At 37.0% G+C, this 17,719-nt stretch overlaps 2 protein-coding genes across 5 annotated transcripts in view; one reads left to right on the top strand and one right to left on the bottom strand.

Moving 5' to 3' along the window:
* Nucleotides 1-1,044, bottom strand: part of PUS10 (pseudouridine synthase 10) — a 90,119-nt gene extending 89,075 nt beyond the window's left edge. The window contains exon 1 of one of the 4 annotated variants that reach the window (XM_069069066.1): nt 288-1,044. In XM_069069066.1, the coding sequence (XP_068925167.1) occupies nt 288-711 (424 nt within the window). In that variant the 5' untranslated portion in view covers nt 712-1,044. Of the gene's footprint in view, nt 1-260 lie in introns of all 4 variants that reach the window. The other 3 variants (XM_069069065.1, XM_069069068.1, XM_069069067.1) reach the window with 3 other exon arrangements.
* Nucleotides 1,045-1,139: 95 nt separating this feature from the next.
* PEX13 (peroxisomal biogenesis factor 13) lies at nt 1,140-17,245 on the top strand. Its single transcript, XM_069069072.1, has 4 exons — nt 1,140-1,345; nt 4,074-4,768; nt 7,087-7,212; nt 10,592-17,245. Exons 1-4 carry the CDS (start codon nt 1,191-1,193, stop codon nt 10,888-10,890), a joined length of 1,275 nt encoding a protein of 424 aa, XP_068925173.1. The 5' UTR covers nt 1,140-1,190; the 3' UTR covers nt 10,891-17,245.
* Nucleotides 17,246-17,719: the final 474 nt, after the last annotated feature.

Here is a 17,719-nt window from a genome sequence, read left to right as displayed (position 1 = left end):
AGGTATTTTCAACAGGACAAAGTTCCGGAACTTCTAGCAGCACACCTCCCACGTGTACCGACGGCAGAAGGGCTTTCCCCTCCAACTCCCGTACAGTGGGGGTGGAGATGGGAAGCGTGCACTTCTTGGCTCACTCCTTATACAGTACAGTAAAACACGTCACTTAAAAGGCAAAGAGGGATGCAGGAGTGAATGGGGGAAGGGGCAGAGGAAGAAGAGAAGGTAAAAAAGGCTAGTTCCACCCTCGGGATGATACCCACCTCCTGGAATACCTAAAGTAGCCTCACCCTCAGAGACTTCCAGGCGCCACAATTGCCTCGGGCGATCCGAAGATTCCAGCTCGGATCTAACACCCGCACCTTCAGCTGCTGCAGAAAGTTCGTTCGCGTCCCTCTGGCCGGGTCCAGGCTCCCGCAACGAGCCGCCGGCCTCGGTCCTTCCTAGAACGCCGACTCCCCGCCTGCGCGGCAAGCGCGGGCACGTCCAGGCCAGTCTCTCTTCCGCCCCGGTTCCTTCAACCCTGCTTCTCAACCGCGTCCGCTTCCCGGGAGCCTCTCTCCAGCGGTGGCGATGGCAGCGACCCAGCTTAACCCCTTCGGTCCCTCGGAGGTAATGGGAGAGAAAAAAGAAGATATTCGGTGCTACACGCAATACCGTCCCCTGAGGAAACAGGCTCCGCAGCATTAAGGTACCGCCTTTCCTTAACGCCATCTCCGGCTCGGCCCTGCACCTGCCCTGCCCGTGGGTTGAGGAGACCTTCGTGAGCTTTCACCGGCTGCACTCAGAAAGACAAGGATTTTGGGGGCCTAATCTTGTCTCGGTGCCCTTGGTGGAGCTATCGCTCCCCAGTGGAATATTGACTTCAATCTAGAGAGATGGGAAAACGGTCTCTAGGGCCCCTTAGCCGCAAAAGAAAACATCGATAAGCCTTCCCCCCACCCCCACCTTGGGAGCTTCCACAGGTAGACAGGAAAGGAAAGAGGGGAAACCGAGTTGTGTTCCACAGAATGTGGTTGCGTGTCACCCAATAGAGCCTCTGCCGGGCAAAGGACTTGCCCTTGTTCATGGAAAGTCGAACCCTCGGCCCGGTAGGGGGTGGGGGTAGGGATGGGGGTGGGGGGAGGGTGTTAGTTAGGGAAGTGGCTGATTCGTCGCTCTTCTCTTCTGGTCTGCCGGCGCGGGACGCTCCTATGACCCCGGCTGGAGCCACCGTCGAGCGGAGCGGGAGCCGAGCAGAACTGCAGGAGATGGCGTCTCAGCCGCCGCCTCCGCCGAAGCCTTGGGAGACTCGGAGGATCCCGGGGGCAGGAACAGGACCCGGGCCCGGGCCCGGCCCCTCCTTTCAGTAAGTGTAGGGGGCCCCTTAGCTAATGCTGTTGGGGAGACTGAGGAGATTGGGGTAGCGGCGGTTACGATCGTTGGGTTCGGTCCCCCTCCCCCACGCCCCCTCAGCGCCGCGGCCTCCGGAGCCTGAGGCCGGGGAGGCCGGGGGTGCCGGGGCGGGCCCCAGGAAGCACTTCTGGGTGAGCTGCGTTCTTGGGCGTTCAGCAGGCCGACAAGCGTTGGTTAGGTGCCTGCTGTTCGTGGCAGGCTTCGGGCCGGGAACTGAGGGCGCGAGGAAAGCAGGCCCTGCCCAGCCGGGAGACAGCCCACAAACGGCTGCGTACCCGCGAGCCGGACGGATGACACTGGAATCGAGGGGTCGGGGAAGGCTTCCCGTAGAAGGTGGCAAGGAGCCTGGGAAGTCAGTAGTGAGAGCTGAGGGGGTGGGGGAGCAGAGCCTTGCAGGCGTGGGGCACAGCCAGAGAAAATGCCCAGAGCTGAGCCGGGAGGCCAGGGTCACTGGACCGAGGTATAAAAAGACTGCTAAGGTAGGAGGGGCTCTAGGTTACAAAGGACTTTGAATGCCAAACAGAGCATTGCATGGCTCTGGAGATCTGTAGGAAACCACTGGAGCTTATTAAGGGGGGAGGGGTGCCATGATCCGACGTGAGTTTTAGGAAAACGAATTTAGTGACTGAATAGGAAATGGAAAGAAGTGGGAAGAGACTTGAGGCAGGTGGACCCACCTACGAGTGGGAGTGTGAGAGGAGAGCTAGGGGGCATCCTCACTGTCAGTGCCTCCGAGCAGAAGAGTTTCTAATGGAAGACAATGTGTGTGTATGTATGTATGTATGTATATATGTAAAACCTCCTTCCTAAAGCCTCGGTATTCAAGGAATAAAATTAATCTCCGAGTTTTCCTTTCACTTAAAGCCTTAAGGGCATTGCTCTCCTGTACTAACTCGATAATAATAGAGTGGCTGGGGCACTAAGTATGTGGTAAAAAGCAGTTAACTACAGGAGGCCTCAGTAAAAGGTGGTGTTGTTGGGGGGGGGGGGGGGGGGAGTTTTAGACATTTAATCAGTGTTTCTTGGAATGATTTTGTTCTTGTCCTGCTAAGTTCCACTAAAATTTGGGTCTGGATTTTGGAAGAATCATTTTAAGACTTAGTCTCCTCTGCCATGTATTATTCTCTCCTCCTGATAGTTATCCTGTTCAATTCTGAGATGGACAAAATAATTTTTGCTCAGTCACTGGGGGAAAAAAACAGCTCTAGAATATGTTTCTGCAAAATTGTATCTGTAGATGCTCAGTAAGCTTTGAAATGCATGAAAACAAAATTTGGGATTGTTTACATACTAAATAGCCCTATCTTTTGGGTACATTGGTCATTGTTAATAATAGTAGATACAAAGTAAGTAGAAAACGTTTGGTTTTATATTTCTTTTTTCTAGTTATGTAAAGCAGATCTGAGTTTAATATATAGTTTGCAGCTTTCTTAGTTTTGTTTGCTTGTGTCCAGCAGTTTTGAGACTATCAGTAACTAGGACTTGCAGTGAATAGAGTAGGGAGAGGGAGAATTGATGCCAGATAGCCTCTCTCCTTTTTACTTTTATTTAATCTTTTCTTAATCACAGTGTAGGCAGAGCACTATGCTAGATACAGGAAAAATATAAAGCTTAGAGAAGCCATAGTCCCTGCTTTCATGGAGCTTACTGTCTAATAAAGGGATATTACACAAACATATCTATAATACAGTATCACATGTGGGAAAGGGGGAGATTTCTAGGCATAGGAACAGAGGCTGGAAAGAACACTAGGATATGTGGTGGGTAGAAAGTAGAGCTGAACTACCTTGTAGGGAATATAGAGGATTAGAATATGAGATAAGGCTGGAACAACAGAGTAGCATCATATTGTACAAGACTTTCCCTGTCCAAGAGTTTTAACTTTCCTGAGTAGTGAATAAGGAGACCCTAAATTTTTTGATTGAAGGCGTGATATGATTAAATTTTTCAGAACTCACTATGCATTTATTTGTTTATATTATTCACCTTGGTATTTAATATATAGTCAATCTTGTATTTTTATTTTTTGTTTCCCATAAATATATTTGCATCATTGTCAAGACAATGCAGTTGTCAAGTATTAGAGAACAGGAACAATTCCTCACAGTAATTACATACCTTATGTTTAAATAGGACTTTTCACTTTATAATACATTTAAATAGGACTTTACAATTTACAGAGTTCCTTCATGCTGTGAAAGTAGATGCTGTTTTATATAAACTTTGTATCTCTTTTAGTGCTTCAACACAGGGCTTTATGCATAATAGACATGAAATAAATGTTTCAATGAAAGAATGACTCTCATTTGATTTTTCACAAACTTATGAGGTGAGCAGGAAATTTTTTTTACCCCTATTTCCTGAGTATGGAACCCAATGATATACTATATCTCTTGTCTCAAAGCTAGCCTGGGTGGGGAAGAGGGGGTGTTGTCCTTCTGGAAGTTTGACTTTAACTGGCACATAACACAAAGCAACTCAAAAAGACCTATGAAGGATTGGAGAAAGCAACCCACACAACTTGAAATAAATTAGTAAAAGTGCAGGATTTTTGTATTCCCTATCCCTCTCAAGTTAAGTGCATATTAGGAGCTTAATAAATTATTGCTGAATTGAATTTGAGTGATTATCTCTGTAATATGGATATGGATCCTGAATCTCTGAAATTTTCTTTTTTTTAGATCTGCTGATTTGGGTCCTACTTTATTGACGAGACCTGGGCAACCAACTCTTACAAGAGTACCCCCACCAATTCTTCCAAGGCCATCACAGCAGACAGGAAACAGCAATCTGAACAGTTTTAGACCTGCTTATACTTCCTTTTCTTCTGGCTATGGAGCATATGGAAATTCATTTTATGGAAGCTACAATCCTTACAGTTATGGATATGGTGGGTTAGGATATAACCGGTTCCGTATGGATGATCTTCCTCCCAGTAGATTTGTCCAACAAGCTGAAGAAAGCAGCAGAGGTGCATTTCAGTCCATTGAAAGTATTGTGCATGCATTTGCTTCTGTCAGTATGATGATGGATGCCACCTTTTCAGCTGTCTATAACAGTTTTAGAGCCGTTTTGGATGTAGCCAATCATTTTTCCCGGTTGAAAATACATTTCACAAAAGTGTTTTCAGCTTTTGCATTAGTTAGGACTATACGATATCTCTACAGACGGTTGCAGCAGATGATGGGTTTAAGAAGAGGCTCTGAGAATGAGGATTTATGGGCAGAAAGTGAAGGGACTGTGGCTTGCCTTGGCCCAGAAGACAGAGCCGCTAACTCAGCAAAATCTTGGCCAATATTCTTGTTCTTTGCTGTTATCCTTGGGGGTCCTTATCTTATCTGGAAACTGCTATCCACCCACAGTGAGGAGGTAACAGGTAAGGACAATATATAAGGTTACAAATAATCATTTCTGTTATAAAGGAATAAGGTAACATAGACACCTTGGGTTTTTAATTAGTAGGGCATATCATCAGATTGTAGAAATATTTGTTTTCGATCCATATATTTATATTTTAAGTAAAGGATATTTTGACTGGAAAAACAATAATTAGCAGAAAACGGACCTGTTAATTTAGTCATTGATTAAAGTAAACAAATATTCATTGCAAACCTACATTATACAAGGGCACTTTGCCTGATGATATCCAGAATTTTAAAAAACAAATGGCATGGTCCTTGTCTCTCAGCTACCATGTAATTTAGAGATTGAGATAAGAAGTCTATGCAAGAAACTACAATAAAAAGCAGAACATGATGAAGTGCTATATATGGAATACAGAGTACTAAAGAAAGTCAAAGAAGGGAATTGTCATTTCCAACGGAATTTTTCAGGGAAAGATTAGAGGAAGTAATGTTTGAGCTAGTTCCAGAAAAATGAATCAGATTTCTGAAGGTAAATCCCAGGGTCCAAAAGGGCCCAAGGCCAAAAGGCCCACTTTTGGTCTCAAAGACTGCAAAGTGCAGAAAAGTTGCCAATCTTCTAGATAAAAGAAATTGCATCACCCAGGAGCTCTCTATGTCATACAGATCAGGATTAAAATAAATAGGCAATTGTGTAAAAATTTCATGTGTTTTAGAAACTCTGAATGGTATATTCAGGGGGAATAATGGAAATGAGGTTGAGTTAGGACTAGATTGTGAAGTCATTTAAATACTTGCTGATCAGCATGTAATGCATTAAGGTTTACAAAGTACTTTATAGGGCGGCTAGGTGGCACAGTGAATAGAGCACCAACCCTGGAGTCAAGAGGACCAGAGTTCAAATTCAGCTTCAGACACTTAACACAAAAACTAGCCATGTGACCTTGGGCAAATCATTTAATCCCAATTGCCCTACCTTCTCCCCTCAAAAAAAAAAACAACAACAAAGTACTTTATGTACTTCTCATTTGATTTTCACAATATCCCTGAAAAGTTATTATTACAGATAAGAATATAGGTATTCATATAGATGAGCAAATGGTCTATGAGTGACTAAGTCACTTTCTATAGGCACAAAGCTAGTAAATGTTGAAGGTGGGATTTGAACCCAAGTGTCTAGGTCCTGTAGTCCACTTAAATGTACCACACTTTCTCCTCAAGTTAAGGATTTTAAACTTTGCAGACAGTGGGAAGTCATTGAAGATTGTTGAATAAAAAGATACAACATATAAATTGTGCTTTAGGTAGATTAATCTGGCAAAAGTATACACTATAAATTGTGGAATAGAGAGTGCAGAAATACCAGTTAGGAGATTAGTACAAGAGTCCAGGTCAAAGGTGTTAATCCAGTGTTGTGGAAATAAGGAGGGATCTGATGGAAGAGACATTTCACACTGCTTTGTTTCACATAGTCCATTATTGTTAAATTGCAACAGTGAGAATCAGTAAGGCTTAGTGACTTATTTAGATATGTGGGATGAGGAAGAGGAAAGAAGTAAAAATTTCTAAGATTTTAAGCCCAGGTACTGAAATAATGGTGGTGCCATTTTTAGAAGTAGAAAAGACAAAAGGAGGAACTAAGTGGGAGTGGGGTGAGGTAAATAACAGCTTTGGTTCTAAGTTTAAGTTTCAGATACTAACAACATTAAAAGAGAGATACCCAATAAGCAGAAGTGTGAGACCCAAGCTGGACATATAGATTTTGGAATCATCTACCTAAAGTTCATAGCCAGATCTCTGGGTGTGAATTATCTTGTCAAGGGAGAAGAAAGTCTAGAGAAGGATGTATTTGTAGGAAAAGGAAGGAGCCTGAAGAGAAATTGAAGATGTAAATGTCAAAGGGAAAAATTGATGGGGCAGAGTCTTGGGGAGGGGTTTTAGATAGATGACATCAAAAGTAATTACTAGTAAAGGGTTAGCCTAAGAAAAGAAATTAGTTCCTTTGGGATCGAAAGGGAGGGAGGAAATCGATAGAAAGACATACATAGGTAAAGAGAGGGAAAATCTGAGAGTTCACATTGTTTGGCTCCAATTTTCAGTGAACCAGGAGTCACAGTCATATACCAAAAAATAAAAAGTGAATGGGGGGCTGAGCAATAGGAAAAGTATGAAGTAGACTTAGAGGAATTCAATATTGATGGTGCAGAATACATTTTTTCTGGTTCTCTTAGAGAATAAGATATATTTTTAAAATTGCATCTAATGAAATGTATGACTTTTCCTGCTGATATTTTTTAAATTAACTTAATCTAATTCATAATTTGGAATATAGCTACTACCAATTGGGCAAGTGGTGAGGATGACCATGTTGTAGCTAGAGCAGAATATGATTTTGCTGCTGTTTCTGAAGAAGAAATTTCTTTCCGGGCTGGTGATATGCTAAACTTGGCACCCAAAGGTAATGTGTATGCTTCCGTATTTCAACAGTATTGATGATATTTAATGTGTAAAATCTGTGTTTTCTTCTCTGTGAAATTTTTTGTTTGTGAAAAAAGTGCTCCTAATTGCCACTGAGGATTCAGGACACCATGCTAATTATTAATTAGTTACAGTTGTTTCTTGTATATTAAAGCCTCAAAACCTTCAGGAGAGAAATATAGTATCAAGATTTTATCCAGTAATAATAATGAAAGAGAACATTTTGTGTTTATATAGTGCCTCTTTTAAAAAAACTCAAAATATGTGAATTCCAAACTGAAAGCAAACCACTTCTTTGAAAAATAATGCTTGTATAATCTAATAAATTACCAGGGAATTATCTGCTTTTATCCAAGTCTCTGTACTGGGAATATAGGGTTACTAGTACTCTTTCTCAAAGTAGTATTTTGCTTTTATTTGAAAATGGTATTGAATTTATATTGGAAAATCTGTGTGCTCATAAACCAGGAGCAATGCCAAATTTCAGCAAGTCATTTATTCATATTTTAAGTATTCCTTTTTAATCAATTTCCAGTCATTTAGCAAACTAACTGGAATTTGCATTTTTTAATTGCTATTTTAATGACTTCAGACAAAATTATTTTTATCCTTATTCCTCTATAGTCAGAGTAATAGGAATTTTTTGTGGAGACTCAGTTTGGATAGCAACATTGAGATATTAATTTTTGTATTAATCATTTAAAAATATAACTGTGGTCTTCTTACTGAAAACACTGGCCCTTTAATGGTTTTAGCCAATTTTTATCTGAACTTAAAGTTGATACATTGTATTAACCACTTTGCGATAAGAATCTTACTATTACTTACATTGATTTTTTTTTTTTTAGGACAGCTAGGTAGTGCAGTGGATAGAGTGCAGCCTCCAGTCAGGAGGATCTGAGTTCAAATCCAGCCTCAGATACAAAATAACTGTGTGACCCTGGGCAAGTCACTTAACCCTGTTTGCCTCAGTTTCCTCATCTTTAAAATGGGCTGGAGAAGGAAATAACAAACCACTCCATTATCTTTGCCAAGAAACCCCAAGTGAGGTAACAAAGAGTTGAACATGACTGAACAACAGCAACAACATGTTGATTTGTTGTGTGAATGATTGAGAAATTTGAACTAGTTAAACCAGTTAGAACTTGCTGGATCTTGAAGCCAGACCTTCAAATGTAGACATCTTTAGTTGGAGATGCTACATAATTCTTTTGATTGATTTGTTTATTTATGTTATTATTAGATTATATAGTGTTTTTATTTCAGTGAAATACATAGTAAAATAGCTACTTTAGAATTTGTCTAGTGAGCTCTTAAAGAAAATAGCTACTGTACAAATACAGAGTGATTTTTTTTTTAAAGATTTAATCTTACAGACACCTACATGAAATAAGGTAAGAAACTAAAGGTAAGGCAGTATTAACATATAAAGATCAAATAAATGATAGGACAAAACAGCAGTGGAGAAAAGTCTTTGATTTAGATCTGACCCATTTATAGGACCTGCCCTAGAATGGCCCCTACATTGGGTAGTCACAGAAGCTCTCCTTTGCTCCTTCTTTTTTCTTTCCTTGTTCACCTCACTGGCACTTCCTGATTGTCACTTTATACTTGGACTGGTCCAGAATGAGGCCTGAAGTGGCATGAGGGAAGGAGATCTTCTTTCCATCCTCTCCTTTTACTGCTGCCCTTTTTCCTCCCTAGCCTATATACTCTACAAAAAACACAGGCAATTCACTGAGTCTAGTTATCCTCCTAAAGTAAATCAGTGCTGCTTCAGTTCTTGGTCTATGCATTCCCCAAGCTCACCATTAATTGTCTTTCCTCATAGGAAATTATATCTGTTTTTCCACATAAGTGGACATTGTTTAGGGAATTGGGAGTGGGAAGGGGAGAGTGTGGAAAGGAAGAGTCGTAGAAGACAGTTGTTTTACCCTACCTTTTTCTCTCGTTTCACTGCCACTTGGGCTCTGAATATTTAAGATGGAAGGGAACTTAAGTCACTCAGATCATCTAGTTTGAGGCATCCCCTTCTTCTTCTCTCCCCCCCCCGCCCAGGACTGAACCTGGAATCTGGGAAATATGAAGTCAAATCAGACACTAGCAGTGTAACCCTGGGCAAATCATTTCATTTCTGTTTGCCCCGGTTTCCTCACCTGTACAGTGTGGATAACAATAATGAAAAACACCTACCATCCAGGGTTGTAAGAATCAAATATGACCTCAGGTGTGTGTGACCCTGGGCAAGTCACAACCTCTGTCTTAGTTTCCTCAACTGGAAAATGGAAATAGTAATAGGACCTAACTTATAGAGTTGTTGTGAGGATCATATGAGATAATACTTGTAAAAATGCTTGTAAAAAAAAGTACAGTAGGGGCAGGAATGTAGTAGATGCATAATAAATACTCCTTTCACCTTCCCTGGTGTGGAAACTTCCTTAATTGATATATAGCTCCTCTGGTCTTTATATAGCAGTGACTTCTAATATTTTCATTTGATTCTTCTGCTTTCTCCCTTTATCAAGTAAAAGGTATAAATGAATACTATAGACTTTAAACCTATTTCCAAGGACTGATTCACTTAAGTTTTCTCCTTTGTTCTCTTAGAATAATTCTTTACAGAATAAGGAAATCTTTCATCATCTGTGATGACCTATATCTGTGTTATGTTAAATTGTTGAAAGATAACTGTTACAGATTTAGCAGTTGTCTTAAGATGCTATGTATAAATAGGTATATGAATGTTAGAACTTTAAAATGCAAAAATACATCTTTCAAAAGTGAATATTTAAAACTTTCTTTTGTAAGTTGCCTTTGAATTTTTGAACTTTTCTCTAAAAATATGAGTACTTTTTTTCTGGATTTAACCCAATATTCATTCCTTTGAAAATTTCACAACAATATTTTTCATCATGTTCTCATCACAGATGAAATGGAATGATTTTCTTTGTAGTTTACCAAAAGGACAAAGGGGAATTATACCACTTAAATTTAGTGTTTCATTTTCCAAGCTATGTTTTAGTAAATACACATTATTTTCCTGTTAACAGGGAAGGTAAAGAAATTGAAAATAAAGTTAGTAATCCTTGTCTCTGGTTTTATGAGTTTGAAATGTAGAAAGGTTTAAGCATTCCAGTGGATATTATTTTGTATATTTGGAGGAATTAATTTCCTGCTACATTTTTGGATTATAATTGAAATGTCTCATGAAAACAAGACTATTAAGGACACTTTAAAATTTGAATTTTGCCTAGTATTTTATTTTTTTAATACTTTTCCTATGATGTTTTAATGTCTATTCTGTCTTGTACTGCCAGAGTATTTTATAATTGCAAAACTTTTTTTTTTCCTTCCATCAGAACAACAGCCCAAAGTTCGTGGCTGGCTTCTTGCTAGCCTTGATGGTCAAACAACAGGACTTGTGCCAGCTAATTATGTCAAAATTCTTGGTAAAAGAAGAGGTAGGAAAACAGTGGAATTGAATAAGATTACAGAGCAGCAACGAGCTTTTGCCAACTCAGCCCTAATTAGTGGAACCACTGCTGCTGACACATTGGAGGAGCAGGAAGCTGCCTTTGAATCTGTTTTTGTTGAAAATAATAAGGTTCCAGTTACATCTGAATCCACTGGCAAAAGTGGAGATAAACAAGATCTTTGATATCATTCATGTTTACTTACAATTGAACTGTTTTCAAAAAAATACGTTTTTGATATTTCTTTAAAAGAAACAGCCCACAATCTGATGCAAAAGTGTTTTGGCTATCGTAGGTGTTTTTGCTGCTAGAAAATATTTAAGTTGTACTTTAGTAAGCTGGTTCAGAACATGACCTGGTTGCATTCTCAAGTTATTGGAATAGGAGGTTTTCTTGGTCCTGGATTAAGACTGCCTATTTCTCATCAAATGCCCCATTGTTTATTGAAAGAGTTACTTTGATGAGCTATAAAATGTATTGTTTATTGGAATGTAGAAATCTAATTTTTTAAGGCTTCTAAACAGATTGTCTGAGAATCCTTAGAAAATAGAAGATTATATATAAGAAAGTAAAACCAGGCAAAAAAAAACAAAAGAGTTGGTGGTGGTTTTTAAGGAACTTATCTTCCCAAAGTGGGTTAAAGGCAGGTAGCCAAAGATGTGTCCTTTAAGTAAGAACAGCTGGATAATAAGAATTATATGACCTTTTTCAGAGTAATTTCATATTTATCCTTTTTTTTTTAATATCTTGAAAAGTTCAGTAGAAGCATTGTGAATAAAACTACTTCCTGGAGTGATCCAAACACTATATGCAACACCAAAATATTCCCTATAGTAGTTTCGATTTTTTTTTTTTACTCCAGAATGTCTCCATTTCTCTGTGCTGAGAATCCTACATCTTTTGAGCTGTTAAAATTATGGCCACTTTTATGAGAGTCAGAGAGCAGTAGAGGTACTTTCCCCCCAAAAAAAACCTTGAACATACAAACTCTTTGAAACTGAGTAAAATGATTTACCCAGTTCTAGCAGTGGTGATGTTTAACTTTCTTATTAAAACCCTGTTTATATCTTAGTATGATTACTTTTTAAAATTTCACATGCAGATAGTCTGCAAAGATATTAAAAATGTTGTAGGTTGTTTCCTTTAGATTTAGGGTTTGCAGCTAATAAAGCCACAAAATACTATATTGCCATTGAGTTAAGTAACCTACTTGATTTGAGTTCTTTGTTTAAATATGATTTCAAATGCAATTACATTTCAGGGTGCTTAAATATCTTATAGCAAAATCTGGAGATTCTTATAAACCATGATCATATATGACAGTGATTGCTAAAAAATAATTTTCTTTAACACTAAGTTCAAAATAGTAAAGTACTTTAAGATGATGTCTAAAACTGAACCATTTAATAGAATTATGATTATGCTTTTAAATTTCTTCTCCTGAACTTTACATTCAACTTTTATGTTCACTAAATGAGTAATTTTAGAACAGCCTACAACATAAGTAACCTAAATGAAAAGAAATTTACTAAAAGACATCTTTGAAACTTGTTTTTAAAATAGACATCATTTAAATTAGTACTCCTATCTGAAGAAGAAAATGGAACATCTTGGAATTTTAAAATGTATGAGAGAAATAAAAAGGTATAGAGAAAACAAACTTCCTAAATATGTTACTTAGAGATTCAGCCAAGGTATATAAACAAGTCTTTAAATATTATTTATCATTATTGACTTTTTCTGATTTTTTGTGATTCATCTTTAGATGTAATTGCAAGGATCCAGTTCATGGAATCTAAATCTCATATCAAAATTCTTTCTAAAGCAGATTAGTTATTTAATTTGTTGGAACAGCCAAATTGAATAGGAGTACAATGGAAATTTTAAAAAGCCCTGACACTTGATGGTAGCCCCATTAAGTTTGATGGAAATATTTATTTCCTGGGCTAGAGATTGTGGTTGCTATTAAGAATGGAGAAGGAATAACAGAGCACAGAGTAATAAGGTGGATAAAGATAACTTCATCTTCCATTGAGGTAGTTATCTTATGTCCTTGATGTTTTCAGTATGGTAAGTTGCTATATAAATTATCTAACTGGTGAGTATTTGTATGTAAATCCCTATTTTACTGGAAAACCAGGAAGGGAATTAAGAATTTTGAGTAAGCAAAGTCTTTGAACTTTCTGTTATCATGACAGTTACAATATAATTTTTCAGGTAGGGCTAAATTTGTTCACTGTTCAGGTCCCCAGTTTTTTTTGCTTTATCAATTATTAAGGAATGGATATTTTAAAGAAAGTATTAACCAAAATATTTTCAAGTTAAATAACATAATCCTCACATTATCAGTAAGCAGACATTTAGCATTCTCAGTTTTTCTAATTGTACTCTTTGACCTATCGACTTAAAGAAAACAAAGTAAAGATACTGTAGTTTGTTAGTCATTAATTGTTTCATTTTTAGGTGTCTGATTTAGTCTATCACTGTGTCATAACCATACATTAACTTGAATAAAATTATACTTTGTCTTTTGTTTTCTTAATGAAAAAAAGACAGAGAAAATGGATACAGTTAAAATATTTTATTTTTTAAATGATTGTGAAATCACAAGTACTGTATAAATAAAAACAAATTAAATTTTACTGATATTTTCTGCAGGTGACCTGATATTCTATTTTTCAATCCAGAAGCTAGTATGAGAATTGTTTGGTTTTTTTGAAAGTTACTTTTCTCATGTCATGCATATCAGACTATTTCCAACCCATTTACATGTTCCATTTCTTCTAGATTTAAACAGCTCCAAATAAAAATAGTTTTGTGTTGTTATAAAAGTTACATTATAACTGCTTTTGACAAAGAAGCTAGGACAGTGAATCAGAAGACCAGGACCTAGCACCATCGCTAATTATTCATGTGTCCTTGGGCAAGTCACATAACCATTTGTCTCACCTGCAAAAAAGGAAGAAATATGTGCCCTACCTACCTCACAGGGTTGTTGTGAGAATCAAATGAGATTGTGTGTTTATTAAAATTATTTGAAAAGCATAATATAGCAACTGCTGAACTAGAGACACAGCCATGATTTTGGCAGTAGGCAGTACATTTATTAGAATGCTATATAAGTAAATATTAGTCCTGGAGAATGGAAGAGGGTGAAGACAGTACAAATTGTATAATTTTAAACTTTTTCATAAAGTTACCTGTAGAACAGAAGTTCTTAACCTGGAGCCCATGAACCCCCCTCCCTCCACTGTGGTTTGTGGATAGATTTCAGAAGGTCCATTAACTTGGGGGTAAGGGGGTGGAATTCATCTTTTTTTCTCCCTAACCTCTAACAGAAATTTAGCATTTCCTTCAATTTTGAATGTAGGCAACAAACATTCTTAGAAGAAGAGATCCATAGATGTTACCAGACTGCCATAGCAGTCCAGGACACAAGAAAGGTTAAGAACCTCTGTTATAGAGCAAAAATGTAGCCATTGGTAACAGTAATATTGTCGTGTATGTATAGAATACTTTAGCCTCAAAAGCTTAATTGTTTTATCAGTTATGATGTAGTTATACATGGCTTATTTATAATAATTATATATAATTCTGCACAAAATAAAAAAATACTTCTGCCAAATAATAGAGCAATTCTTTTATTATAAAAAGTATGATGGGATTTTTGTCCATCTAGAAAAGAGAAATTAAATTTAGCTTTTCTTCCCAAAAAATTCTCTCATGCTGATTTCATCTAAAAGAGAAAGGTGAATTGATCCATTTTTCAGATTATCAAATCATGGAATGGATATTCTTTCCTTAAGTCTCATTAATTATAAGCATAGTCTTTTTTTTAACCTCACTAGAAGTTTTATTTAATTTTTTTTAATTCTTAAATTTTATTTTATTTAGTTACTATAGTTGGATAAGTCAGGGTGCGGTTTTGTTTTTTTTAAAGCAATTGGGGTTAAGTAACTTGCTCGAGGTTACACGGCCAGTTATTTCTGGGTGGGTGCTAAGTGTCTGAGCCCGGGATTCGATCTCCAGGTCTTCTCAACACTGGAGCCGGTACTTACTTACGTAGCTGTGCTACCTGGCCGCCCCGAGGGTGCAATTTTTGTAAAACGAGTAAATTTGAATGATTTAGTTTAATGGCATTCAGTTAGAATGAATGAGGAAGTTACATTATGGTAACATGTATCTTAAGGGAAGTGTGTTAATGGGAATTTTACAAATATTCTACCTGTACCTTAATGCCACTGGGAAGAGAAGGATTGTTGAGTGAAGAGAAATGTAAAATTTCCAGATTTTTTTAAGATATAGGAGAATTTTCTTTGGGGGTAAAGGAGATTGAGGGAGGTACATGGCAAGAGGAAAAAGACTCAAAATTTGAAAGGAAAAATTGAAACATACACAATATTTATTTGTTACAACTTTTTCTACCTAAAGACATTGTTAACTACAGAACATAGAAATGTATTGTGTATAACCTAGCTATCTCAGAAATGTATCGAATTCTGAGAATTGAGAGATGTGAAGTGTTTTTTCCCCTTTAATTTTGGGAGTCTTCATAGCTCTACATACAAACTAGTTTTTAAATTTGAAATTCTTAGACTGGGACATCAATAAGAATTTTAGGGATACATAATTGAAAAATTAAGCTCTTCTTTAGAAGTAAACGTTGATTTTTTCTCTCTCTCAGGCAGTGTGTTCTATGTACCATCTTTTTATGATTCTCTTGTGTCTCAACAATACCCAACATAAATTGACCCATGAATTCTTCAGTTCAAGCTCTTCAATTTATTCAGATTACTTCTTTCCTTCTGTAAGTGACCCTGGACTAAAAAATTTAAGAGATTTTTGCCATTCATAGTTTCTTTTTCTATTTCCAACTCCCAGATTTTTGTCATTCATAGTTTGTCTTTGTAGTGCCAAATCCCCCATTCCTTTAGCCCCTTTGCATAAGCCAAATTACACATTAGGCTGGGTAAAAAAAAAATCTAAAGCTTAGATAATCATCTCTTCTGATATCTGATTTGTATTTTAATCTCTTAATATTTTATTAAATGTCTGCCCCTCTAGTTTTATTGACAGTTTCTAAGTGCCATTTTTCTTTAGAGATTATAGAAGGGATCACCTTGCACCATTGGTTTTTTGCAGTGTTCCCCTTGATGCAAAGAGGTACCCTATAAAGGAAAAAATAGCATATGGCCTTCATTGTGAATATACTGATGTTAATTATAAATGTGACATTCATACAGTGTTAAATTTAATAACTTACATTCACAGATACTAGGAGAGTATGTTTTATTTTCCTAGGCCAACTTAAGTGGTGCACTAGTGGCTTTTCACTCTTTTATCATGTTTTACTGGATGTTCTTTTATACAAATAGATATTAATAAATACTTAGGTAAGCAATTAAAATAAAATGCAAAATAAAATGCTTTATGCACCTGATTGTTTGCATCATAGATAACCAGATGCTTACTTAAGTTGTCCAATCCCGTTCTCTCCTTTCCTCACTCCCGACCCCCCTGCATTCTGAGTTATCAGTACATGCTAAAGTACACAGTAAAGATGTTATGTTCTTGAATCCTTTAACCTATTGTTATCCAGATTTAGTTCTAGCTAGCAGCAAATTCTGTGAATCAGATTTTGGAGTGATAAAGTTGCACCACTTCTTCCCCGGCATTTAGAGAAAAGGCTGCAAATCATCTAAACATTTCACATATCTGATATATGAATTGTTCCCAAGATTTTCAAGTAGCCAGTTATATGAGATTTTATAATTTAAAAAAATCTCTGTAGTGTCTAGCCCTTTACTATTTTGAATTTTTTTTTTTGCTTCCTCAAGTTTCATATATGTCTTCTGACAAACTACTTCACTTTTTATAGACTTAAGTGTTACTGATCAACTAAGGAATTTGAAGTAACTCATTTTTTTTCTATCATCTACTTTTATAAGACAATTAAATATCAGGAATGTATTCTTTTAAAAAATTAAAAAGAAAGCTTCCAGAGTCAGTATGGAATCAACCTAGTCTTCTACAAGTTTTACATTTACAATGCTATGCTGTTATAATTGGTATTATAATGCTATTTTAAGGCAGAACAAGTGTTTTCTGAAGTATCAAGGAAAGATGGTCAGAAAAGTTTAATGCATTTTGTGTTTTAATGCATTATTTTTAATAAATTGGGAATTCATGTATGGTAATATGTAGTTATTCTGTTAACCAAAATAGTTAACCAGACTCTCCAGTTTTCTGAGTGTTCTAGATAAATAGGATTTTACTGTAATTAGTCTAGTTGACCTTTTTATTTACATGTGGGAAACACAGGCAACTTTTAAAGTCCAACTGAAGTTAAATTCTTAGTGTTAATGACTACACATTTACTATTCAAACCATGTAGTCAATATGTTTTAAGTTTAAAAATACACAAAAACTTCTTTGCTGGGGGATAGAGATTGTAAATAGTTTGATTTGGAGAAAATATGTTAACTAGGATGTTGCTTATTGTACTTTAATAATAAACCATGTTGAAATCATTTAATTAAATGGTCTGTAGGTTTTCATAGTTCCTAGCAACCAACTTTCTGAAGGGTAGATGATTTTAGTTCTCTTAAATGTTTATCACCAAGAGTCTTTGCTAAAGATGTTACTGTGTATAGGAATGAAATTTCTTTATAAAAGCTACTTATAAAGAATAAAAGATAAATCAGAGCTCTGTGGGAATAAAAAGATACAATGATAGAATGGAAGGACATGAATCATGGTGGATAAAGTGCAAGTGTGCTATCTCTTCCTCTTTGGGCATAATAGGGACTGGGAGTGTAAAGTGAAGAAAGGTATGCTGCAAAAGCAGTTTGAGGGGAGGGGGTCATCAGGCCTGTAGGAAAAGCCATTCCCTATAAACACATAGAAATTAGACACCACCACTTCCATGAAAGACTGAGATGCATGCTAAGCAGTTGGCCTGTTATACCAGGATACCACTTGGATTCTTAACATTGGAGTCTCTTTTGTGACAGT

The sequence above is a fragment of the Petaurus breviceps genome, unplaced genomic scaffold, assembly GCF_028583685.1.
Source record: "Petaurus breviceps papuanus isolate PSGF00001 unplaced genomic scaffold, PetGlider_PUasm1.0 90775, whole genome shotgun sequence".
In the NCBI taxonomy this organism is placed as follows: Eukaryota; Metazoa; Chordata; class Mammalia; order Diprotodontia; family Petauridae; genus Petaurus; species Petaurus breviceps.
Note: the sequence above shows the minus strand (reverse complement) of the source record. Positions and strands in the feature narration are given on the sequence as shown.